The following is a 27,873-nucleotide window of genomic DNA, read 5'->3' as shown; positions in this document are numbered from 1 at the left end:
CTCAAAGGGGGAAAAAGATTCCACAATACTCTCCAAGCTAAGCCCACAAGGGCTCAGCAAAAGCCAGGCAGAGGCAACCTCAAACACATCGCCTGCTTTTCTCACGTCCCACGGCTGCCACCAGCTGAGCTGCACTCATCACTGCTAAGATACCCACACTGTCAGTCTCACTGCTGCCAGCCACAGCCCCTCATCAACTCCTAGTCTCTTTTCTTATAGCACAGGCAGTATGAGGACAAGGCAGAAGGTTCCAGACATAAGAGGCAATGGACACTGGAATCTGAGCCACCCCTCATGCCACATAGCCCAAGTCCCCTTGACACTCTCATCTATGCTCTTCATTTGCTTACCAAGTCCCAACAAGCCTCTGACTTCACAAAACTCAAAGGTCTTTTGCTGTGATATGGGTACAGCTACAGCCATATAGGCAACAGAGCCCCCAGCAGGAGCCTGCTCACCTCTCCAAGGAGACAGTGGGCCTTCCACACAACCCAGAAAGAAAAGTCACATATTTTCTTTACAACAGGACCAGTTTCATTTTAAAATATTAGACAGCACTCAATATACCCTAATGACCACTCTCCCACAAGGATGACCACATGGCCCAACCTGCTGGTCCTGACATCTGAGGCCTGAGGAAGAGGTAGTTATGTCTCACCTGTGGGATGTGCGGACTGTTGCCTCACCCTACACAGGGCCTTAAATGCTTCTGGGCACTACTGCCACTCCCTACAGACCACCAAGGGGGAGGGAGACCCCGGAAGGGAGTTGGCAGATTGGAAATGCTTCATTCCTATGATAACTCTTATTTCTTTGGACTACAGTTTTGCTCTCCTTAAGTAGTTCCTACCAGTGCTCAGTATTACATTTTATGGCCATGCAGTCCAGCACATGTACGGCAAAGGGACACATGTGTTCCCAATCTACATAATCTGAGGAAGCCATGGTCAGTGTTTCTAGCCACTAACAGACTCTTGGCTCTCTGGGTCTAATTCCCATTCAGCTGTCCCTGTGACCCAACAGACATGGGACAGGACCTAGCAACAAATAGAGAGCTCCTTGCCTCAGGGCAAAGACAGCACAGCTGCCTGCACTTTCAGAAAGCTGCAGTGAGCATGTGCACAGGACCCCAGCACTGTTATGAGCCCCCCCCCCCACACACACACACTTTAAAGACAAGCTATCTGAGGCTCAGATGAAAGAGGGATTCTCTTGGGACCTGGGGTTTAAGAAGTCTCTCTATTTTACATCCAACACCAAGGGGCTAGGGAGCACCTGTCCCAGCCCCCAGCAGAGGGACTCAGCTGGCCAGTGCCTGGTGGGAAAGAAAAGGTGCAAAGCAGGGAGCTGTCACTACTTCAAATATGACCATGCCACTTCAACATACTCAACCTAGTGGGAACTGTTCTACCCTGGAAACCCAGCCCTGACCTATGAGACCAGTTCTGGCTCTGAGGCAAAGGGAAGGGTATGGCCACCCTCCTGTGCACTGATGTCTACACCCACACCTGGCACTGACATTCTAGCAGCTTCTCCTCCAGGAAGTGTGAATAAGATATTAGGAAGAAAGATTAAGCAATTCCCAGGAAAGGAAAAGTTGGAAATCAGTACCCAGAAATTAATGACAATTTTCCATATAAGCTTAAATTTATTTTTATCTTCCTATCAACATGAAACTGTCATAAAAAGAAAATTCTTTTTTTGTCTTCTCTCAAAGTTTTTTTTTTTAAAACAAACCAATCCATAACACATTCAACTCCATACACTCCTATAATAACCCAACATTAAACTCTAGTATTTGTCTGTATGTTCCTGCAGAGCCAATTTGTTATATTTTGAAATGTGAGCTACAAGCTAGCAATTTAACAAGAAGAGAAATGTTAATGTTTATCCACTTGAAACTCAGTATTTCAACAAAACATTCACTAGCATTTTTAAAAGCTGTTAGAATTACTATGGGTAACTAAAAGAAAAATGTTGGTTTTTTGAGACAGGCTCATAGGGTACAGGCAGTATAGGCTTCCAAGGGGTTAGGAGGGGCCAGTGTCCCCAGCAGCCAAAGAGATAGCCCTATACTGGGCTGTGGTCTGAGTCCCACACTCACCCATGGAGCTCACTCTGCCCTAGCTAAACAGCCCAGCCCTGCATGGGGGCTGTGGTCATTGGTCGTTGGTGTGGTAGTCACTCCACGGCTCTCATGACCCAAGGAAAACAGCTTCAAAGTTTACACTTCAAAGCACCTGGAAATTCCACAGCTACTATTTCCCGATCAGGTAGAGATAAAAAGTAACCCGCGTGGATGCCAAGCTTTCTTATGGAAGTCCCTCTGCACAACACACGCAGCAGGATCACTTACCTGCTGGTCAGTAAAAACGTCCGAATCATCTGACAGCCCCTTTTCCAAATTCATCTTAAGACAAGAAAACGCCCATAGCGCGCCAGGCAACTGGATCTAAAACCCCATCCAATACAGCAGCATGCCTGTGCATGTCAGAAAAGTTCAGACATTTCAGTTCCATGTGCTCCCTTCGTCACCCATAGCAACAGGACACTGAGGAAGCTGTGGTCTGCCAGGGACTCAGACTCTATCTTGATCGACTCATACAGAAGAGCCATTTATATATAAATCACCCTGTGAGATCATTTTTAAAGCATTTCCTCTACAGAATCTGAAGAGCAACACTAGCTGATAGGGGCAATTTCTCAGCACAACAGCTGCAGAGAAATTGTGTTTTAGCGGCGTGGTATGGTTTGCAACCTTAATTACAGTTGCCGCTGATTCTATTATAAGCCTGCTCCATATGCATGCATTTCCTTGGTGGCAGCCAGCAGGATCTAGTACATTCCTAAAAACCCCTCCACCTCCACGCAGCATCTGTGATACATGATTGGCTGTGTTTGCTTACCAAGTATGAACAACGGAAGAATGTGTGAACTTGATGGATCCTGGATTGTGAAAGGAAGAAGGGGTGGTGGTGGTGGAGAAACTGCTGCTATAACCTGGGTCACATTGCAATATTACCTGCTGCTTCCCCAAGACTTGGTCAACTGCTCACCCAGGAGTCTCCACGCATCATGGTCTAGCCAACCAGGCTCTACAGTCCTCCATCATCCTAGACCTTTGGGTTAGGTGGGGGCAGCCCTAGAAATGACAAGTGGCAAGGCCTTGGGTCTGTGTCAGGCCACAAGATAGGAATGCCTAGGCAGTCTCACCTTTGCTTTTTCTTCAAAGAGATGTATGACCACAAGGCCAACATCAAGGGGCTGAATCCACAACACCTTCCCTTCCCTTCCCTTCCCTTCCCTTCCATGTGGAAGCTACAGTGATTGCTGACCAGAATGAGAACCTATAATAGCTCAAGTCTCTTTAGACCAATGGCTTCTGGGGGAGCCACAGTCAAGAACACAGGAACAGAGCCAGTGGAAGCAGCAAGGGATAGGTAGGGCTCACATGCACCACCCTCATCCCCACTCCTAGTACAAGTAAGGGTTGCTAACACCCAGATAGGGGGCTTACAAGGGAAGATGCAACCAAGGGGAATGAATCCCACAGCTAGAGATGGTCCTCCCTCTGCAGAGCTGCTCCTTGCTGAAAGGGAGCATCACCTCTGCTCTGTGAGCAGCCTGGAGGTTATGGCCAGTCCTATGAGTCAGTCCAATGACTACAAGCCACCGGGTGCTGGGAACTATCTCCATGCCAGAGAGTCTAAGTGACACACAGCCATCAAAGTGACAATTGTCTGAGGGCCTAGCACTAATCTATAGACTTTTGGAAGGGGTGCTGAGGACAGCACATCCTAGTCCACAAACCCTCCAGACCCTAGAAACACCTATGAATGATATAGGTGCACATATGCCCGTGTGGACAGAGGAACCTGCTGGGACTGTGGGAGACAACCCAGCCATATAACACTTAAGAACTTGAGTCAGAAAGTTCTAGGTGCTTACTTTTATTGTCCCAAACAGAAATGCTGCATCCCAGGTATGTTCAGTCAGGAATGAGAAGGGAAGAAAACAATGGGCTCTTATCTGTATGGATGCTGTGGTTCAGCCACAGGCAGACTGGAGACTTAAGGCCACATTCTCTCCTCTCCTCATACCTGCTGTTTGGCCTAGCCTCTGTAGCTGATGAGGTCATTGCTAAGGCTGAGACTGGCCTCTTCGTCTGAGGACAGACTTAGAAAACAACCAGGCTAACATGCAGGACTCTGTGTGGGTCAGGACTCAACAGCAGGCCATCCTGCTGTTTCCTGACCCACACGTGCTCTGAGTAAGGACTGATTAGTTGCCTGCCAGATCAGGGCCCAAGGGTGACAGATAACAGTGGCAGTAGCCAGGGCCTCACATGCCTTCCTGCCTTCTGCCCACTCCCAGGGTTAGGAGATAGTTTTCAAGTCTGGGTCTACCAGCCCCAATATGGCTCTCTCGGATGTAAACCTATGAGCAGTTCAGAAATAAGAAGTCAGAAAAACAGCAGTTGAGGACCTCACCAAGACAGTGAGATGTGAGCAGAAAGCACTGGGCACCAGCTCAGAGTGACTCACTATCCACCCTCTAGCTCAGGCCAGCCGACTCCCACACCAGCTACCTGGAGTTGGGAGAAGAATGAAAAGCCACCCCATGGCAGATCAGTAAGTGTGTGTGGGCTTGGTCAGCCATGGTATCAGGTGAGTACCCAGAACAGTGCTACCTGCTTAGACAAGAAGTACCTACTAACCGGGCAGTGGTGGCACACACCTTTAACCCCAGCACTTGGGAGGCAGAGGCAGGTGGATCTCTGAGTTTGAGGCCAGCCTAGTCTACAAAGCTACACAGAGAAACCTTGTCTTGAAAAACCTTTAAAAAAAAGTACCTACTAAGTGCCCACAGGAGCCCAGGCATTGCCTCACTACCATCTTTGCCCTAGAGCCAGCATGTGGAATAAGGAAGTTGGATCATACAGGGATGTAGACAAGGGGCTGGACAGAACCACAGGGAAAACAGGAAAGTGACAGAATTATAAGTGGGAAGAAGATGAAGACCAAGTGGAAGTGAGAACTCATGGGAGGTAGGCCCCAAAAAGTTCTAGTGAAGACAAAGGGCTTCCCCAGCCTCCCACTCTTCATACAAGCATTGCCAACAGAACAGCCAGGCTGAGTCCTCTCCACCTACCAGCACCATCACATCCTGCTCTTGTCCACTTTGTCAGAGCAGGCGCACCTCCCACTGGCCTGACACTCTCCACAGCTTGCACCTGCATCATCAGGTTCTGTTGGCGGCTGTGTTCCCAGAGCTAAACAGTGTATAGAAATGGAAGGGCCCCAGTAAGCAGTAAATGAATGAGGAAATACTCCAGGCAAAGAGATCCCCTATTGTGTGTCTCTGAGTGACTAAAGAGCCATAATTCCCCATATAAAGGAAGGGAAGATAGGAGTATCAAAGACGAAACTAAGCACAGTTTTCTAATATAAATTCTGGAAACAGGAAAGGACAGATTTAAGAAATAAGAAAAAAAGTTTAATTTTGAGTTGTCTTCAGGACCATCCTAGAGAAGGTAACACTCTGCAAATACCAGCATTTCATGTCAGGTTGCAAGTGGAAGCAACCAAACCTGACAAATGTCAAGAAGGTACCTTCCCTTGTGTCCTGTCCTGGTTTTCACTTGGGGTTTTTGCATGCTTTGCTAAGGATTGTGAGTATGAAGAACAAGGAGAGTAGGTTGGGCCTACAGATAGTATCAAAGCACCCACATAGGGCCTCCTCCCACCACATGATGGCTCTCCAACATCTGGAATATAGGATTACTTTTGATGGAGGCAAAAGTGTGACTTGGGTGCCCCCTGCTGCCCAGAACCTGCCATTGCCAGTACCAGCAAAACAGTACTGGTGTCACAGCAACAGACAGCTCTTCCCAGGGCCACCAACAGATCCCTTGAGTGCTGGAAGGTCAAGGAGTAGGGGCTAGAACACCAGCTTTAGGCAGGGACAGAGATCAGGGCACATAAGACAGTCAGGCTTAGCCCATGACTAGGATAATGTGGGAGCCAAAGGAAGACCAATGCCGAGGCAAGAGTGATTGTGACTTCCTGTAATTCTATCACTCCAGAGGCAGAAGCAAAGGAGTTGCTACAAATTTAGAGCCAGCCAGGCTACATAGTGAAACTTTGTTTCAAAAAACAAAACAAGGGCCATCAGGACAATAATTCATTGGATAAATGTACCCACTGAGCCTGATGAGTTCCATACCTGTAACCCACACAATAGGAGAGAACTGAATCCCACAAGTTGTCCTCTGATCTTCTCCACACTCATGCTGTGGCACAAGCATGTACACACACACACACACACACACACACACACACACACACACACACACCACAAATTCACTCACTCACTCACTCACTCACTCACTCACTCACTCACTCACTAATTCATTCAATTATTTAACTGGCTACTAAACAATCCAGAGCCACAGGGAGGTAGACAGGGTTTTATCCTGCTATAGCCCTATAAGCTCTACCTACACAGTTACAGAAAACTCAAGAGCAGAACACAGCAAGCTTCTCTATGAAGGGCCCAGAGGACACACACTCAGCTTTACAAGCCATTCCAACCCTGCCTGAACTACCCAATGCCAACATAATACCAAAAATAATAATAATAATAATTAGAATTAAAATTTTTAAAAAAAGAACAGCTGAGATACAGGCCTGGGTGATGTAGCTATGACTATTAACTGGGCTCCAGCCCAGAGCATCAGCTTCAGCTCCCAGAACTCCACAAACACCTTATATGCATCTTGCCCCCAAGTCTATGGCTGCAGCTTCATGGAAATATGACAGCTTCCTCTAGATTGCATTTTGTCCAGCCCAGGACAGTGTCACCTGAACTCCCAACGGCTGTGCAGACTGTGGGTCCTTCCCTCTTGCACTGCCCTCCAGGCTAGTTGCCAGGTCCCTATCCAGCTTCAACTTGCTGGCCAAAGGCCCTTCTAAACATAACCACACTAAGTTTCCAGGGAGTGACTGCATATAAGCTCTCACAGGCAGAGCCCTACTGAGTCGTAAGCAAGAGTATGGACCATCCATACCTAGCCCAAGGGCAGTTTCTCTCCCCTAGCTCCCTGCTAAAAACTTACCCAAAGCTCTATCACACCAATAATAAGATCCAAACTTTCACCCCAGCCCTCCCTGTCCTTCAGACATACTGCCTGTGACCTGAGTTCCTTGTGGTTGGTTCCCTCTCCTTATGGAAGGCTTTGGTATAAGCCCCCCTTCTCAAAATAGCCATGTCCCACTGTTCAGCCAGACAGCCTGGCTTATTGTCTCATTTTACCACCCTGCCTGTTCACTGTGCCACATGTGGATAGCAGTTCTCTGGGCTCAAATCTCTCCTGAGCACCTCACTTCCTATTGTGAATGTCTTCACAGTCTGGCAAGAGCCATCTGAGGAGTCCATCAGGGCCCCTCCCCAGCAAAAGGATTGTCCCAGTTGTACTTATTGACTGTTTACATACTCTCACGGAGGGGTGGGAAGGGTCACAAGCCCTCTCACCTGAGTATCCTGTCTCTCCCTACCACCTGGTTATGCAACTCTGCTTGTTGCACATGGTATGAGGAACCACATCCCTTTAACTAACCCTTCATCTATGCTCTGTAAGGGAGCATAGTCTTAGTCAGAGTTACAATGGCTATGATAAAACACATGACCAAGGGGCTGGAGAGATGGCTCAGAGGTTAAGAGCACTGACTGCTCTTCCAGAGGCCCTGAGTTCAATTCCCAGCAATCACATGGTGGCTCACAACCAGGTGCCCTCATCTGGTGAGCAGATTTACATGGAAGCAGAATGTTGTATACATAATAAATAAATAAAAAAGACACAAATTAAAAAAAAAAAACATGACCAAAGCAACATGGGGAGGAAAGGGTTTGTTTGGCTGATACTTCTATATCACTGTTCCTCATCAAAGGAAGTCAGGACAGGAACTCAAACAGGGCAGGAACCTGGAGGCAGGAGCTGCAGAGACCATGGAGGGGTACTGCTTACTGGCTTGTCCCCAGGTTGGCTCAGCCTGCTTTCTTAAAGAACCTAGGATCACCAGCCCAGGGATGGCACCATCCACAATGGGCTGGGCCCTCCCCTATCAATAATTAATTAAGAAAATTCCTTGCAGGCTTGCCTAAGTTCCAATCTTTTGGAGGCATTTTCTCAAATGAGGCTCCCTTCTCTCTGATGACTCTAGCTTGTGTCAAGTTGACAAAACTAGCCAGCACAGAGCCCAATAACCTCACTGGTTCCCCAGAGTGAATTTCGGGGAAATACAGTCTTGGCCTGTCATTGGGACCTTAGAAGAAGGGGCTAGATAGTGCTTACATCTTCACCTGGGAAGGGATTTTAGCCCCAGTGTCATTCAAAGGAACAGTGTGGGATGACAAGAGGCTGCCCTACCAGCCAGCTCCTAAAGTCTCCTGAAAGGGACAACTGACTAATATGCAATCAGGACTTGCCTGTTAGGGCAATGTCCTGGCTGTAGTCCTCACACACTTATGGTCTTGTACACAGTACACCTGGCTTCTTGCCCCAGGTTCTAACTTATAAAGGAAGAAATACAGGAACTTTGCCATCTCCATGTGGAACAAGGACACCCATATCTCCTGAGTATCTACTAGAGGACCCAGTACCAAAAGCTCAGCATGGGATCATAGGGTGCACTCAGGACAAGACAAGTAGACAGCCAAGAGACCTCAAGGTATAGTGACTGCTGTGGACACTAATGTCACAGTGATCAGAGCCAGGCAAGGCCTTGGAGGATGGCAAGTCTTTCCTCATACTTCCATGGTGGCCCCACAACAACTACAAGACTTTAATAGTGTGAGTTTATTCAGTGTGAGCAATGCCTCTTACTGTTGTGGAGTATTACTTTAACTATGTAAAGGTGTGTTATATTTGTTTATGCTGTATTTGTTTAATTATGAAAAGATGTGTTGCTGCTTCACTTTGCCCACTTAAGGCACCTAACCTGTCTAATAAAAAGATGAACAGCCAATAGCTAGGCCATAGAGGGATAGTGGGTCTAGTGGGCAGAGAGAATAAGTAGGAGAGAGAAAATAGAATGAAAGGAGAGAACAAGAGGGAGATGCTCAGGGCCAGCTAGTAAAGCTGCTGCCAACCAGCCACATACAGAGCAGGACAAATAGAATGAAAGAAAGGTAAAAACAAACAAACAAAAAAAACCCCAAGGCAAATCATAGATGAAGAGAAATAGGTTAAACTAAGTTATAAGAGCTAGTGCGGGGGTGCTGGAGAGATGGCTCAGAGGTTAAGAGCACTGGCTGTTCTTCCAGAGGTCCTGGCAACCACATGGTGGTTCACAACCATCCATTATGAGATCTGGTGCCCTCTTCTGGTATGCAGATATATTATATAATAATAAATAAATAAAACCTTTAAAAAAAAGAGCGAGTTCGACAAGCATAAGCTAAAGCCAAGCATTAATAACTAATATTATGTCTCCGTGCCTTTATGTGGGAGCTGGTTGGTGGCCCAAAAGAAAGCCTGATACATTTTATTTCCCCAGTGCACACAGATCTATGGTTTTCAATGTAAGGTGGTTCCTGACCACCTCTTCACAGCCAGGGATCATCACATTTCAACCTATGGGTGTTGTAGTCAAGGAGTGTTGAAGATGAAGCTTCATGGGGTGCAGGTCTATGCATCCCTTCCAGCTGCTCCATGGCTATGCCTTCCCTGAGCTTCAGGCTATGCTGAGGCTCCAGCTCAACTTACCTAGTCCTACAACCTCTCATCACCTGGGCCAGCACAAAGTATTCAACTCTTTCAGTCACTAGTCAATCCTCAGGACCAAAGCTGCTCCAACCATGAGGGTCCATAGTGTACAGGCCTCAGCCAGTGCTGGCTTTCCTTCCTGGCTGCCAGCATGCCAGGCTAAACACCACCAGTAGTGCAGCTGCTTCAACCCAGACTTCCCCAGATATTTTTCCTTCCTGTGTACTTTGGTGAGTCTGTCTCGTGCTTCCTAGAATCTACAGGGTTTTGGAAAAGCAGAAAATCCATACATGAACAAGGGCTCCTTGATAAATTATCAGAGATGACCGGTATCCCCAGCACCCTTAGGAAGAGCTTTTTATAAGCACCTGTATCCCTATCTCTTGGCTCCACAGACAGAAAAGGCCACGTTAGGGATCCCTGAGTCATCAAAGATGCTTACTTGCTGGTAAGGGGACCTGATGTTTCCTAGGTTGCCTACCCTCAGCCTCACCATCCCACTTCTCACTGCTCAAACTGCCACCCAGACTCAGGAGCTGATCTGCAAGCCAGGCACAGCAAGACTTGGTCTGAGCAAAACAAACAAAAAATCAGTTCAAATGCCATCATCAGGCTGTGAAGATGGTTTGGTCAGTCAAGTGCTTGCCTTGCAACACACCAGGGCCTGAGTTCCATCCCCAGAACCCATATTTTTTTTAAAGCTAGTTATGGTGACATATTATGACCCTGAAGCCCCTGGAGCCTGAAGCTGGTGGTTAGTGAGATCCTGTCACAAAAAGAAGTTATACAATGCATAAGGAATGACACCTGAGGATGTCTTCCAATCTCCACACACAAGTGCACACACAAGCACCTACATATACACAAAAGGAAAACACAAAGCCTGAAGCAGGTCTTAAACTGAAAAGTGTGTGTGTGTGTGTGTGTGTGTGTGTGTGTGTGTGTGTGTGTGTGTACTGAGATGGAACCCAGGGTCCTGCACATGCTAGGCAAATACTCTATCACATGATAAACACATACAACTGATACAATTCTATGTTAACTTAAACTTGAAAAAGAATGCATGCATTGCATCTAGAGATCATTTTCTAGCTGCGTTCATAACTGACTGTTGTACAGTACCCATGTATGCAGCAACCTTGCTAAATCTATGCTGAGAAACTGAGCTATCAGTTGGGATTTTATGTGATAATTTTTTGTTGTTGTTGTTGTTTTCCCCGAGACATGGTTTCTCTGTGGAGCTTTGGACCCTATCCTGGCACTTGCTCTGTAGACCAGGCTGGCCTCTGCCCCCTCCCATCCCCAGTGCTGGGATTAAAGGCGTACGCCACCAATGCCTGGCTAAAAACAGTGGTTAGATGCCACGAGAAGTAGGTGTCAATGCCTTAACCGTATGCCTGTTGTTAGGCCCAAGGGCCTCGTCCATCCTTGTTAAGGGGAGTGCTAACTTTCTCTCCTTTCATACAACACCTGTGATAATTTTTAATCACTTGAGAATAGTAACATTTCGTTTCTTTTTTGCAAGCATTCCACATTTTTTATTGTTTTTATTTCCTGTGTGTATCAATTACACTGTCACTACAACTTTAAATAGAAAGGCAGGCACTTGTGTGTTGTCCCTGTCCCAAAGGGAAAGCTTAGTATGATGCACATCAGGCCAATCTGAGAACTGTGGGACCCAGGGGCTCCTTTCCACTCTTACATTGGTAGCTTGTTTCATTATATATGGGTAGTGAATTTTACCAAATGCCTTTCCTGTCTATTGAGAGATATGTAATTTTTTCTGCCTTATTGTTTTTTGTTGTTTTTTGAAACAGGGTTTCTCTGTGTAGCTTTGGAGCCTATCCTGGCACTCGCTCTGGAGACTAGGCTGGCCTTGAACTCAGAGATCCGCCTGCCTCTGACTCCCAAGTGCTGGGATTAAAGGTGTGCGTCACCAACGCCGGGCTCTGCCTTACTGTTAATGTGGTAAGTTACACACACACATACACACACACACACACACACACACACACAGAGAGAGAGAGAGAGAGAGAGAGAGAGAGAGAGAGAGAGAGAGAAACAGAATTAAAAATTTAAATAACAACAATGTGTCCCTAAAATAAAAATTGCTGTACTCAAATTGCTAATATCTTGTTTAGGATTCTTACATTTAGTATTAGCTATCTCCCAAATTTCTCCTCGGAGTTTTTGGTTCCAAGGTTATAGTGGCCTCACAAAATCAGCTGAGAGTAAGTACTCCCTTTATCTACTGTTAGATTAACTCTTTTAACCTTGATTACTGCCTAGCTTCTGCCTCCTATGACCCTGTTCTATGGCTCTTGTCCAACCTGAGATGACATTTCACTTTCCTTGTTTGCACATTGTTGGGGCTGGGGAGACAGCCCATGTCAACAGGCCTGTCACACAAACACAAGGACCTGAGTTCAGATTACCAGCACCTACATGAAGGCTGGGGCAGAGTGTGCTACATCTTCAAACCCAGTGTTTGGGAGGCAGAGACAAGCAGATCCCTGAGGCTCACTGGCCAGCCAGCCAGCCTAGTCTGTCTGTCTTTCTGTCTGTCTGTCTGTCTCTCCCTCTCTCTTTCTCTCTCTCTCTCTCTCTCTCTCTCTCTCTCTCTCTCTCTCACACACACACACACACACACACACACATACACACACACACACAGAGAGAGAGAGAGAGAGAGAGAGAGAGAGAGAGAGAGAGAGAGAGAGAGAGAACAACTTTAGGGAGGAAGATCACTTGGTGCAGTTGCCGAGGGTCACAGCCCATCACGGTGGAAGTAATGAGTGTCGGAAGCTGTTCACACGGTGGTAAAGCAAGAATTAGAGTGTAAGGGTGGAACCATGGACAGGTATAACCTTCAAAGAGCCACACTGAGGCCCTAACTTCTGCCTGATGGAGTCCATGACAGCTTCCCAAAGCAGAACTAACAGCTAAGGACCAAGCATTTAAAACTTGAGCCTATGGGGAGTGTTTCAGACTCAAAACATAATGACAGTTTTTGCCACACCCTACACATTTAGGCAGGTATTTTCATTACCATTCAGTTCAAAACACTTCTTAATTTCCAAGGGGATTTCTTCTCTGAGCTGGATGAGTTAGCAAGGCACAGTTCACTGAGCTGCCAGGTGCTGCTGTTTCTAGTCTGCCTGCACTGGGATTAAGAACAGGCCACGCACCATTTGTCACTTCTGAGACTTATTTTATGGTCCAGCTCATGCTCAGCTTTGCAACCTTCCAAGACTGTGTGACAAGAAAGCACTAAATACCAAATCACACCACTAGGGGAAAGAGATTAATGTATCTATGGGGACTGAGCATAATCAAAGCAAATGGTGGAGTAGAATCAGCACCATCCCATCTCTGTAAGCCAGAGCTCAGGTAGGCAGAGCAGGTGGGAGACAGAACTCTTGATTATAGTACAATTCCCGCCCAGAGGGCAGAGCAAGGTGTTCCTGGGCACCAGCTGGTTGGAAGCTATCAGGAGACAATTAAGAGGTCCTTATGACACCAAAGCAAGTGTCATCAGCAAAAATTCCTCAGTTTTTCCCTAATGTTCAACTAATTACCAATAAAATGTGCCTCTGCATACCTGTAGAGAATTATCTTGGTTGTATTAAATGATGTGGGGAATCACATCTTTTTTTCCCCTGAGACAGGGTTTCTCTGTGTAGCCCTGGCTGTCCTGGAACAAGTTCTGTAGACCAGGCTGACCTCAAACTCAGAGACTGATCTACCTCTGCAGCTTTTGGGACCAAAGGCATGCTCCACCCCTGCCCAGCTAGGGAACCCCATCTTAGTCAAGGGTGAGGCCATTCCCTGCAGAGGATCCTGAACTGCATAAAATTGGGAAAGCTAGTTGAACACTAGTATGCAGACATTCACCACTCCCTGCTTCCTGACTGCAGATTCAGTGTGGTCACTGCTTCAAGCCTGCCACCTTGTCTGCTCTGCTGTGATGGCCACAATCTTAAGCTGTGAGACAAAGCAAACCCTTTCTACCTGAAGTTGCCTTTATCAGAATACTCTGTCACAACAAGTTGAAAAGAAACTCAAATAGTCACAGTACCAGGACAGTATGCTGGGAACATGTGCAGCTGTTCCAGGCCAACATCAATGCTCCCACCCTGTCTCAGGACAGTCAGACATAATCTGAGTCCCTGGATCATCACAACAGTGCAGGGCTCATGATACCATCAAGCAGGAGGTACATAGGCCTTGGTCCAGCACTGGAACCCTGGAGGGTAGGAGACAGACCTGAACTCGGGGCCGCCATCAGCAAAGAGGTCAGAAGTTTGACTTCCCTTCCTAGGGAAGACTGTCATTACCACAGACCTCTCACCAATCACAGAGAAGCTACTGGAGGCTTGTCTGGGTTCTAGATGCTGTCTCTCCCCTGGGAACATAGCTCAGACCCTTCTGTACATATTATGTTCCTACTGCTACTTCCTGCTGCCAAAAAGCAGCTCCTTGTACTGCTGGCCCAGATGAACAAAGTTTCTACATGGGACAATGGTCAATTTCCTGGCACCAAATTGTCCATGAGTGCAGTACTGGTTCTTTCCTGGGGTAAGCCCAGTAGCATTCCAGGAGAGACAGTGTGGATACCCACCCAGGAAGGAGCAGGCTGCAGACTCCATGTCACTCACAGCCAGGGCACCCACTCCTACAGCCACATGGGTAAGTGTATGCCACCAGTGAATGGGAAGAACAGAGGAGGATATAGAGAAGCAAATGGATCATCTCAGGCTGAAGTGGGTAAAAAACAGATGTCCAGAAGGATCAGATTGTGATAGGGTAGCCTGGCCAAATTTGTGTGTCAGGAGAATAAGCCCAGGTAAGGCTATGTAAAGGCTTGTGAGGACAGGGGATGCAGCTGGAAGACCTCAAGCTAAAAAAGATGGACAGGGAGGGGAGGAAAGCCTCAGAAAGGCAGGAGAGAACAAGAGCATGAACAACCTTGTCCTATATGACTGTGTCCACCACAGATCATCCCTAGACCAGCAGTTGAGTCCTTAGAAGGACAGGGCTGACCTCCAGCACTAGCCAGCAAGTATACTTGCTGGCTAGTGCTGGAGGGACTGGGTAGCACATGGCAACAGGGGCAGCACCATACATCATCCCATGAGACAGTTTCAGTCCCAGCTGCCTGCTGACCACAGACAGCTGTTTGACATGTGGCCTTCAGGGAGGGGAGCTGCTCTCCATCTAGCCAACAAAGTGACACCTCAGCACTCTGCTGTACTCTACAGCAGCCCTGCTCACCAGGCCCAGCTGCACCCAAGGGTTGTGGAGCCCACAGATGCAGCGACTAGGAGAAAACTCCTAGCATACCTGCTACAGCAGCCAAGGAAAGTACAGATGGACAGGGTTATTTGTAGCTTCTACACTTTGAAATCTTTAGGAGAAATTCAAAAAGATTAAATAAGAGGCCACCCATGTCATGAAAAGCCACAGCTTCACTGCCATGTGATCCAAGAAGTATTTCATAGCTGGTCTGCTGTTGGGCTTTCTATCTGTAAAGATGCCGTGTCAGCAAGACATGCTGGCACAGGCCTTCAATCCTAGCCCTTAGAAGGCTGCAGCAGAAAGGTTGTGAGTTCAAGGCCAGTGGCCTTGCTGACAACCCCCCTTGTTGTGATACTCTGAAGATAGGAGGGACAGTCTTGGAACACCAGCCCATGCTTACTTCCTATTGCTGACAACAGCAAGACCCAGTTGCTGATCAGCAGGAAGACCCAGCATATTCCTAGAGATGAAGAGAAGCAAAACAATAGCCCAAACCTCTACAATGGTTTCTCAAACATCCACCATGAAGCATATACATGCTCAGGGCTCAGACCACTGAGGCCTTCTTCTCACACAAGTGCAGACATAAGTATCCCTGGCAAGAACCCCTGCCTGGAGGCAGGCTAGCCATAAATCCACCTTCTCATAAGGTCTGGTAATGCCATGAGGGTCCCCAGGCCCAGCCAGACCTTGCCTCACAGCCTCTCATCTAACATCAGGAACTGTCTTTTCTCTTCTACATCATGGAACAGTCCTGCAGCTGGTTTCCACTGTCACCTGGCCTAATGTGCAAGCAGCCACTAGGGATATACATGGACCCCTGCCACTCAGCTCTTCCACTTACAGAAAAATTCTAGCACTATCACCGTGCAGAAGAAATGTATACGAGAACACTCATGCGGGTTCTTTAGGGTAGACACTTCATCCTCCCCAGTGTGTCTATCAAGACAGAGTCTAATAGCCACAAGTTTATAACACTATCCCACATAAAACCATAGCATAAATCTTAAGAACAAATGGGCTGTGTTTTAAAAGTGGTAGAATAAGGCATAGATGACAGAATTCCTCTATGTCTGGCAGAATTCATAAACGAATAAAACCAGCAACATGATCTGTGGATGGTAATGACTCAGGGAAGGGACAGGAAGAGTACAGAGGACCTTGGAGTGCTGTCAATGTTCTGTATTCGCTGTGTGGGCTAGGATGGCATGGCATGGCACAAGTGCCCACACATAGAGGAGACCCTCCTGTCAGTGCTGCTGCATTGTCATTAACAGCAATGCACCCATAGTGACCACAGACTGTGATAAGTGCTCAACCATCACATGGTGACAACTGGTGTACCATCATCAGGATCTGTACTTTCTACTCATTTTCTATAAACCTAAAACTTCCCAGAAGAATAAAATCTATTCTTAAAATAGCCTTTGATCTGGCTGATCAGGTCTTTGGGAAGAAAGAGAAGTGGGTCCTACCTCAATTGCCCCACAGGATTAAATACACTGCTCTCTGATCAGGACTCCCCAGTGAGGGGGACTAGGTGACTCAGGCACTTTGAGTGATAAGAAAAGTACCGGTACATGCTCTGGAAGCCCCTGCTAGGAGCAAGAGTCCAGGGGGCTCCCAGAAGGGTAGATACAAATCCTTAGAGAGGAACAGAGGGGAAAGAGTGGCCAAAGCCCACAGTGGTCAGCAAGTCCAATCCACCTACCTCAAGATCATCCAGCGAACGCGTGATGCTGAACCTCCTAGACCTTCCAAAGGACCTTCGAGTTGAGGAGCGCTGTGATGTCTGGGCCACGGCAACTCCTCGCCCTAATTTTGAGCCCTAAACACAAAGAAAAAGATGTGTTAGGTTTTGTCCTTTGTGCTCCACTGAAAGAAAAGCCAAGCCCAGCAGCACTGTGGGAGGTTCAATTGAAGTCATTGTTTGGTACATTTTAATTAAAATATTTACCACAAAATATACAAAACTGCAAGAGTCCTCCAAGGATCTTTAGCTATCTGCTGATAGTTACCAACTGTGTATCATAAATGATAAGGCCCGCCCTGCTTTCCCAAATCGCACACAGACAGGCTGTCTCAGGGAGGATTGATACCGATGGCTAAAAAGTGGAAGCATGTGAAGAGTAATTCAGTGTGAAGGTTGTCTTCATCACACCTGTGCTCTCATGTCATCTTATAATTGCTAAAGAAGCTAAGGGTGCCCTAACCAGTGTCTGAAGATCATTCCAGCAAAAGGCTTGTGTTTCTTCCTCCAGGAAATGACAGTGCTGTGCTGCTATTTCTTCCCAATTCAAACATCCCCTCCCGGAAGGAGGAGGGGGACTCAGAAGACTTAGGAAGTTTAACAAGATGTACACGCCTGTGAGGCTGATAGAACCAGGCTTATGATCTGGAGAAATGGCCTAGCGGTCAAGAGCATTCATTCACTGCTCTTCTGGAGGACTCCAGTATGGATTCCATCACCCACAAAAGGGGGATTACAACCACCCATAATTCTGGTTCCAGGGGATATGACACCCTCTTCTGGCCTCCACTGGCACCCCCACACACTACACACACATACACATTATAGAAAAGGGGCAGGGAAGAGCGAGAGAGTGCAAGCAAGTGGGCAGGTCAGCTGGCTGGGACAGTTTAGAAAGTTGGAAGGACTCACAAAGCCTCTGAACACCCAAGGCTGTGGAAGCAGTGAACTGTTACATAAGGAGCTCCCAGGATGCAGCTTTCCTGAGGCCTGACTCATGCTGGAACGGGCTTCTCAGTGAAGCAGCTGCCCTGTAGTAATGCTCACCAATGGTTTTAAGACACCTCAATACACTTACCAGTACGTGGAGCTCGCCTTACATCATTCAGATCCCCCAGAGAGGATGCACTGGAAGATAGTCTTCAGACATTAGCATTCAGCAACACAAAATTCACCATTATTCAGTAGTGCTAAGCACATCAATGTTAGCAGCCATTACCTCTATCCATAGCCAGTTCTCACCACCCCACATGGAAACTGGCCCCATGTCTGCCTTTTCTGTCTGATAATGGTCACTCTGGGACCTCGTACCAGCAGAATCACTACATCCTTAACTTTCTGTGACTAGCTTACCTCCTTGGCTGTAATGACCTCAAGACTCATCCTTATTGCAGCATGTCAGGATTTCTTTACTTTTGGGGGATGAATTCCACTGTATGAAAAAGCTATGTTTTCTTTTTCCATTCTTCCATCCAAGGACACTTAGGCTGCCTCCACATCTTAGCTGCTGGAATAATCCAGCTATAAACGCTGGTATACAGACATCTGTTCTAATCTCTGTTTCCAATTCTTTTGGCTATACCACAAGTGGAACTGCTCGACCATATGGTGATTCTAGCCAAAAGAATGTTAAGGACTTGCCACACTGTTCCTCGGTGGCTGTTTTACTGTGGATTCCCACAAGCAGTGCACACAGCTCTAATTTCAGAAGTCCTATCCAGGACCTGGTACTTTCTAGTTTTGACAGTGGTCATCCATTGGACTGAGGCGTGTGGCACTGCAGTTTTGAGGATCAGCTGCCTGTGACTGATGGGGTTGAGCATTTCTCACATGCTTTTGGCACATGAATATCTTCTTTGGGAAGGTGTCATCTCGGCTCCTTTGCCTGTTTTTTTAAATCAGGCTTTTGCCTTTCTAGGAATTCCATGTGTGCTGCACCTAAGTTCTGTCAGATCTCTTTGAGCATTCTCTCCATCTTAGAGCCACTTTCCCATGTTCTTGATTGGTACCTTCAATAAGCACAAGTTTGGCATTTTGAGATAATATAATTTCTATACCTTTCCCCTTCTTTGTTGCTGGTGTTGTTAGAATTTAAAATTCCTAACCCTAAGTCTCAACCCCAGTCGGTCAGGGACTTAGTCTGTCCTGGTAGTACCTAACTCTGTCCTCCCACAGTGCCAGGGACAAATCAGGTGTTCACTCAGGCTTACCAAACAGATGCTGAGCAAGAGCTGGCTCTAAACAGGGACCATATAGACATCAGAAGGTTTTCCAGAAGCAACAAAGGATTCTGAGAAGATTTGTACTAATAGGTTTGCTCCTCCTGACATATCAATCAGGGTCCCCATGAGGCATTTTAGTAGAGAGAACTCTAAATGTCGAGCAGCTGATTTAGTGGTACGGAGAGAACAGCACAGCAGGGTGTCCTGGAGGAGGAGGGGGACTGTTCACACTGAGCAGCTCAAGGAGGGACCACAGAGCTAGGACTCAGATCTTGGGACCACTTAGATTCTCGGAGGATCAGAGGTGGCACCAATGACCTGGGAAACCCTGAGCTGGACTCACCGAATGGAGGGGAGGAAACAGTCCCTAGGGATAAAGATTGTTTTGATTGTGACATCTCTGTCCTGCTGGTTCACAGGAGACACAAGTTAGAGACACTTTGGAAGAGAAAATCTCAATTGAGAAAATGCTCTCTAGACTGGCCTGTGGGAAAGCCTGTGATGCATTTTCTTGATGGACTGTGGGTAAGCCCAGCTCACTGAGGGCAGTACCATCCCTGGGCTGTGGTCCTGAGTGCTATAAGAAAGCACCCAGGCTTTTGAGTAAGCAGATCCCCTCCATGGCATCTGTTTCAGTTCCTACCTCCAGGTTCCTGCCTTGAGTTTCTGCCTGACTTCCTTCCATGATGGAGTATGACCTGAGTGTTACAAGCTGGAATAAACTCTTTCGTCCTCAAGTTGCTTTTGATCATGGTATCTTATCACAGCAATAGAAACCCTAATTGAGACAAACAGGGTCTGTCCTTGGCCTGGAAGTTCACCAAGTTGGCTAGGCTGACTGGCCAACAAAACCTAGTGATCTCTCTGTCTCTATGTCCATCCTGTCATTGCCCGAACTGAATTCTGGGGATCTGAAGCACTTTACCAAATGAGGCCACCCTTTAGCCCTATAGTGTACTTCAATGCATAGACTGCTTAAGAAACTACCCCTGGTCACTGTGAGTCACCTTTCTGAGAAGGAATAAAGTTCAGGGCTTCTACTCAGGGGAGGAATAAACAGCTACAGAGGAAACGAACGTGCTTTAAACGCACGTTTAAGCACAATGGCAAATTACATCAGTTAGCAAATATCTAAGGGCCAAATATCTGTCAGGCAAGGCCAAGGACCTTTAGAGGAGAAAACAAAGTATGAACTGCCACACCAAAAAGGAAGAGAAGGGACTAAGGAAACAAACCACACAGCCTTGAAAACAAAACAAAAGGCAAATAGCAAAAGGGAAGCCTGGTGCCTTCCAGAAGCCCAGGACTCATCTCTCCTCCCATTATATGGATGGACCACATCTGCAGATTCCTTCTGATACCACTCATATACTAACAGAAGAATCTCAAATTGAATTAGGAAAGAAACCCAACTATCTGCCTCCAATTCAGAAGTGGAAACATTAAAGTAAAAGAGAGTGCTGGCTTAGACAAGCAGGTGTCACTGGTAATAGCTTGATGGCTTTGCTAATAATGTTCTGCAAAATAACCCAGAGCTGAAGATGTAACCTAAGCTGTGGAGCCCTTACCAAGCATATGCAAGGACCTGGGCTTAATTCCTAGCACTGAAATGGGGGTGGGGTGGAGTGGAGGTTAATATGTAAAAAGGGGAGGAAAAAAAGGAAGAGAGAGAAAAACACTTAATTTGATACAACATAATTTATTTTATAAGAAAAAATATCTACCAAACCAAAAACAATGAGAAAAGGGGAAAATTATGGAAGAGTCTCACAAACACAGATTTAAAAATTCCACCAAAATATTAGCAAACCAAATCCACTAGCATATGAAAAGCTCATTGTGCTGAGCTGTGTTATCTTGGGAATGCAGATGTGGTCTAACATTTGAAAATCTAATGAAGAGGAGGAAGCCCACACAATTTGATGGATGCAGAACACTCAGAAAGAAAAGCTAAACCAGAACACCCATTGGTGTTCATATTAACAAAGGAAGAAAAGGATCTTTCCAAACTCAGAGAGCTGGAAAAAAATAAAATAAAGAGGCCAGGAACCAACTGTACTTTAATGCACCCCCGGAGGTGGCAAAATTTTAAATTTATGGTCTACCATTACTAATAGCAACAAATTGCATAAAACAGCTAGTAAAGGGGTGGCTCAGTGGGTAGGTACTTGCTGCCAAGCCTGACAGCCTGAGTTTGATCCCTAGAACCCACATGGTGGGTGAAAAGAACCAACTCCCAGCCAAATTGTCCTCTGACCTCCATATACATGCTGTCACTCCTCCACACACATATACATACATACATACATACATACATACATACATACATACATACACACTGTCTTAAATCCCCACCCCATGTCAACTTGACACACAACCACATTTCCTTTAAGCCATATTCTTCCACCTCCTGTCCCTAAAGTCTCACGTTTCTTTCATAATATAAAGCATGGCACAATTTTAAAAGTTTCCATAGTTAGCCCGGAGAGATGGCTCAGTGGTTAAGAGCACTGGCTGCTCTTCAGAGGATCAAGGTTCAATTCCCAGCACTCACATGACAGCTCCCAACTGGGCTCTGACACCCTCACACAGACTTACATGCAGGCATATGTACAAATGCACATAAAATAAAAATAACCACAAAAAAGAGGTCTCCATAGTCTTTAAAATTCCAACACTTTAAAATAGCTAACTATGAGTGCCTCTAAAATAAAAAAATCAAGTTATATACTTTGAACACATAATAGCACAGAATAAATATGTTTTATTCTAAAAAGGAAGAACCAGGGAATAAAATAGCCACACCAAAATAAAATTGAAATGCATTAGGTGAAATACCAAATCCTACCCTTCCCATTCAGCATGTGAAACTTAGAGCATAATCATCTAGCTCTAAAAGGCTGGGGTAGCCCTGGCTCTTGAGTTCTGCCAGCTGCAGTACCTACAGCTTCCTGGCCAAAAAAAAAAAAAAAAAAAAAAAAAAAAAAAAAAGCCTACAAAAATTGTCTCATCCCAGTTCCTGTAGAACCATGCTCCCCCTCTGAAACCTATTAAGCTGGGCCTCCATTGTCCATGCTTCTCTCTGAACTCTTGTCTTTCAAGTTCCTACCAGAACAGCCTATTAAACTCTTCATACAGCATTTAATGGCTTTTTAAGCCCAAAGTTAGAAATTCTCCCACATTCTTCCCACAAAACAATTTTAAAGCCACATGGTCATGATGAGGCTTATCACAGCAAGTACCCAACGTTGGAACCAATTTCTGTCTTAGTTTCTTCTCTGGTCACTGTGATAACATACCCTAACCAAAGACACTTAGGGGAAGAAGGGTTCCTCTTAGCTCACAATTTTAGGTTACAGTCTAACTTGGTCAGGGTTTCTATTGCTGTGAAACACCATGTCCAAGGCAAATTGGGAAGGAAAAGGTCTATTTGGCTTACACTTCCACATTGTAGTCCCTCACTGAAGGTAGGAACCTGGAGGCAGGATCCAAAGCCCTTGATAAACTCATTCTGAAGGGCTGGAGCCCAATAGAAACAAAACCAAATTTACTTCTGAGCGTCAGTTCAATTGCATGGGCCTCCTAGGACTCCCAGGCTCCTTAAAAGCATCAAGACTAGCCTAAATTAGGACACTGGGGTGTGATTTTCAAACAAAGTTGAGATGAACTACTTCTTTACTAAAATAGGTGAGAGGATAAACTCATTGCTAGATGTCCTCCACAAGGAACCTTCCCCTACCAGATTCTATTCACAAAGTCATCTTTGTGGCTGGGGAGATGGCTTAGTGGATAAAGTGCTTGCTGTGCGAGCATGAGGACCTGGATTTGGATCCCTAACACTCACACCCACTTTGAACTCCAGATCCAGGGGCTATAATGTCTCTGACCTCTGCAAGTACCTGCATTCATGTACATACCCCCACACACAAATGCATACACATAACTTAACATAATAAGGTAAATTAAAAAAAAAATAAGCTAGATGTGTGTTTGTATTCCCAGGAAACAGAAGGCTACCAGAGGCCTACTGGCCAGCCAATCTAGCTAAAACAACAAGCCTTGGATTCAATAAGAAATCCTGCCTCAAAAACATGTGGTAGAGAAGCTATTAAAGACCATCCAACATGAACTACATACACACATATACATACACATGTGCACACTACACACACCACATACACACACATACGCGCACACTTACACACACATTGAAAAGTTAACTCTAAAAAATTGTAGAAGAGAATAATATCTAACCTTAAGGTAGTAGAATTTTACTACTTAAGACACAGATTATACATATGGCTAAAGGAAAGCCAGGAAGTTCTAGGAATCCAAAAACACATGAAGGAAGTGAAAGGAAGCAAACCACAGGCTGGTGTGTGTGAGCACACGTGTCTGTAAATATGTAGCTCTACTATCATCACAGGGCAAACAGTCAGGCATCTACAGTCCTGGCCTCCCAGAAGACACAACCTAGCAGGAACATAGGCAAGAAGTGTGAGCAGATGCACCAGCAAGGAGAAAACACACACCTTTATAATCAAGGGAATGAAAGCATAAGCCACAGTGAGCCACCACTACAAGTGCTAGGGAACCATAGTCAAAAGCCCAACAACCACACCTAGACATGGGCAAGAATTCCCATATGGCATTAATAGCAATCTAACAGAGGGATGTAGAGGTTGTTCAACTAAGATTGTATGCTGCCCCTCCAGATGACTCGAGTTTAGTTCACAGGACCGGTGGAAGGCAGTTCACAATTGCCTGTAACCCCAGCTCTTGGGAACCCAGTGCCTTCTTAACAATCTCTATTCACAGATGTGCACACTGGCAAAATATTCATGTGCAAAAGATAAGAAATCTAAGAAAACTAGGAATGTAACAGCTGTGTGTGTGACACATTTACACAATGGGACATTCATATGGTGGAAAGGTGATCAAGCTGAAGCCACACATAACATCACAGGGAAAGCTTTGAAGTTGTACTGGGCTACTACAAACCAACTGGCAGACTCTTGCAAAGCATCCACACACAGTGGAAGGGCAGCAAATGTCCATGTTTGGGAAGCCAATGGCTCAGCTGGGGCTGTTCCAGCAGGACTCTCAATAGTCTTCCTTCCTGGAAACCAGACAAAGAAGAGGGCAGCAGGCACACCCATCTGCATTCCTCCACCTCCAGGGCTCCTCTGCAACCCCAGGTCCACTAACTAAAGGCAGACACCATCCTAGAAGGCTGCCACTTCAAGGATCTCTGATACATTAATGGTGGGGTGGGGAGGGTACTCAGAGCACACATCTCCTAGTAAGGGAACACTGGCCACCTCATCCAGCAAAGACTTGGGGTGGGTACTGGGGGCAAGACAGCTCTAAGAGTCTCAGTTGACACAAGAGATGGTCACAGATACCCTGCTCAGGGAAGTGTTGCCATAGGGCTTTTTTTAGGTGTGATCTTTGTTGAAAGTACCAGGAGAAAATATTTACATCTCTATTGAAACTTCCACTCACACAAAGAAAAACTGTACAAATCTGTTTGTTGAAGGTAGAGCTCTCTGGGCTTGGTCTCTGTAAGTCCCTCACTGCTGGACCACATGAAGGAGGAATTTACTTCACGACTTTTGTTGTTTTGGAGTCAAGGTTTCATGTAGCCCAGACAAACCTCACTATATGGCCTTGAACTACTGACCCTCCTGCCTCCATATCCTGAGTGCTGGCTATCACTGGCTTTGTTCTTTGTAAAAGAATCTTTAGAGGCCAGCAAGATGGCTTAACAGTAAAAGCGCTTAAAAGCATACTTGATGATCTGAGCTCAATCCCCCAGTTCTTGGTAGGAAAGAATCAGCTCCAAAAGCTGTCCTGTGACCTCTAAATGTATGCCATGGCATACATGTGTGCATTTGTGTGCACATTAACAATGATGATGATAGTAATAAATAAAATAAAAAGCTTTAAATTACCTAAAATAATTTGTTTTTTTCTAGGGAAACATTTTAGTCACTAAGTTCACATTTCCATCATATATGGATACAAGATGAAAAGTATCATATACCCACCCTCTTTGGCTCTCACTGGTCCTTACTGTAATGGTTATTACTAGTCTTCTTGCTGAAATTCTTTTGTTGATTTGATGTATGTGTATGGGAGGGGAAGGAGGGGGTTGAAGTGGGAATTGATGCAGGTCCTCACACATTAGGAAAGCATCCCACCAATGCATCACATTCTCAGACTTCTTTTTCCTTTCTGAACGCTGTAGCCTGACCGGGACTTGAAGGGGCTGTCCTCTTGTCTCGGCCTAAGAGTGATTGGTTTATAGGCCTGTGCTATCTTCTGTTGCATTAACTAACATGCAGACTTGAGATAGTTAGATGATTCAGCAGGTTAAAAAATCACTCGCTGCACAAACCTAAGAAGCTGAATTCAAACCCAGAACCCATAATGAAAGAGAACTAACTCTCAAAAGTTGTCTTCTGACCACCACATGTGTGCTGTAGCACAAGTATGCATGACCACTTGTGTACATATACACAATTAATTTAAAAGCTGAAAAATTAAATGTGGATAGTTAACAATGGCTTGAGGACATCAAAACCTTTACACAAGAAAGGGATTTAAATGTACATTTCTGTGACCTTTGGTTTTCACTTGGCTCAAGGAGTCCTTCCATTAGTCACACTGTCCCTCCTCATGGCTGACTGCACACTCTCTTGAAACCCCACCACGAGTTATTGGGATAACTCAAGCTCTACCTCTATCTTCAGCTAACACACCTAAGGATTCAGGCAAGCAAGAAGGTTAACTTGCAAATGAACCCACATTGCATACAATTCAGTTTGATTGACGAGAGTGGTGCACACCTTTAATCCTAGCACTTGGGAGGCAGAGGCAGGCAGATCTCTGTGAGTTTAAGGCCAGTCTGGACTACAGAGTGAGTGCTAAGATAGCCAGGGCAGATACACAGAGAAACCTATCTTGAAAAAAGAAGGAGGAGGAGGAGGAGGAGGAGGAAGAGGAGGAAGAGGAAGAGAAGGAAGAAGAGGAGGAGGAGGAGGTGGGGGAGGAGGAGGAGGAGGAGGAGGAGAAATATTCAGTTTGATTCCTAAGCCCAAATGATGTCTAATGCAAATTCAATCCATTTACAAGAAGTCAGCTGATTTCAGTCTCATCTGTGATAGCCTACCACATTATGTCTGAGTCACTCTTGGGTGTGTTTCATGCCTATCCCTCACAGCTTGGTGGATTGACAGGGACAGTCATGTAACTGCTGCTTTAATACTTCAGAGCAAGAGACCCTACCTATCATGACATCGCATAGAGTGAGACCACTGCCTGTCATGAGCCATCTTGTTCCTCTGCAGATCCCATTCTCCCAACATTATTCTCACGTCTGTCAGTGGGTATATTTGGTACTATCATTCACTGCTCTGGTTCTGATTACTTTAGGAGACAGAGATGGCCTCCATCAATCCCAGGAGGATACTACCTATCACGAGCTGGTCTGTGCTCACCAATAACCACATGTTGAATCTTAAACCTAGAACCTCAGCACATGGCTACACTTGGAGACAGGGCCTTTACAGAGGAACCCATCAAATGAGCTCATTGGGTAGACTCTAATGCAGTATAATAGGACACAGAGGAGATCAGAACACACGGATGACTCTGTGAGGACATATGGAGAAGACAACGACTCCACTCAAGGCTGGCCTCAAAAGGAGCCAACCTGACCACCCAGGTCTGTGAGGGAACACACCTCCACCATCAGCCCACACAACCCTGGCACAGGTCCCTATACATCCACACAGGTATGCACCCTTGGGCCCCAAGGAGGCTCTCAGACATCTATGGTCCGGGACAGTCCTATCCACACACTTTACACATCAGTGAAAACATTTCTCTGCCTCCTGAGACCAAAGAGAAGGAAGGTTTGCTTGGCCATCGTGGAAGCCCAAACCAAGTAGGGACCTCTCAACTCTAACCATCTGACTCCTTGGGTCCTCTCAAATACCTCCCTGATGTTTCAGCCAATGGAGGTGAGAGGGGTCCACTCTCAGGGTGCATCACCAACCTTGCATGGGAGTCCAGCAGCTAAGTGAGATGGTGAAGGCAAGAACACCACGGCAGGAAAAGCCTTGGGCTATGGCAGTCCTGGCTTTAGGGTTTTATGAGCCCCAAGCTTTCTGACAGCTGTCAGACAGCAGGCCCAAGCCCAGTTTGAAGTGTTAGTGTTGCAGCAGTGGCAAATGAAATAAAACCCTATCTAAAGGAAACAAGAAGTGGCAGGCAGCCACCTGAACTGCCTGAAACATTTTAACAAGTGTCCTCACAGGCAGACCCCAGAACTAACTTGAAGGTTCTCCCCCTCCCCCACCAGGCTGGACACTATCAGGGCCAGCAAAAGGTTGCATTGCAACTCAATGGAGGAAGAAGAGATAAAGTCAGGGCTCTTCTGAGAACTGGATGGGTAGCTGCAGACTGAGGGGACTTGTTCCTGCCTGGGTCTGAGACGTCATGGGTTGGATCCAGGCAGGAATTTGTTCTGGCTTCTAGACAGTGAGACCACCCACCACTTCAGAAATCTGCAGGCATAGCTGCAGGCCTGCTCTGGAAGGGGCAGCTCCTCACTGGCATCCCAGGCCCTGGGGGGGAGGGGGCTTTGAGCTGCAACCCTTCTCAGCTCTTGGCTGGCAGCCTGTGGCTCACCAGAGATCAAACTTGTTTCATTTAAATCCTATGTGGCAGTCTGTTTTACCTCATTTCAGGTCGATCCCTAATCGACAACCAAGTACCTCCAACCTGTACTCTTTGCTGTCTGTTCACTTCATTCTCATCAAGTGGGGACA

General features: G+C 46.2%; 1 protein-coding gene and 1 non-coding gene across 6 annotated transcripts in view; both read right to left on the bottom strand.

Annotated features, from left to right (window-relative positions):
* The window catches only part of Rgs12 (regulator of G protein signaling 12), a 96,368-nt gene that overhangs the window by 47,930 nt on the left and 20,565 nt on the right, over positions 1 to 27,873 (bottom strand). For 4 of the 5 annotated variants that reach the window (XM_027387131.2, XM_035452636.1, XM_035452637.1 and 1 more), the window contains exon 3: positions 16,776 to 16,892. In XM_027387131.2, coding sequence (XP_027242932.1) covers positions 16,776 to 16,892 — 117 coding nt within the window. Of the gene's footprint in view, positions 1 to 2,356; positions 2,531 to 16,775; positions 16,893 to 27,873 lie in introns of those variants that run through there. The other variant, XM_035452638.1, reaches the window with a different exon arrangement.
* Positions 11,109 to 11,236, bottom strand: LOC113830904. Its single transcript, XR_003479524.1, has one exon. It is a non-coding gene; the product is annotated as a U6atac minor spliceosomal RNA (small nuclear RNA).

The sequence above is a fragment of the Cricetulus griseus genome, assembly GCF_003668045.3.
Source record: "Cricetulus griseus strain 17A/GY chromosome 1 unlocalized genomic scaffold, alternate assembly CriGri-PICRH-1.0 chr1_1, whole genome shotgun sequence".
NCBI classification, from domain to species: Eukaryota; Metazoa; Chordata; class Mammalia; order Rodentia; family Cricetidae; genus Cricetulus; species Cricetulus griseus.
This window is presented reverse-complemented; position numbering and strand designations above follow the sequence as displayed.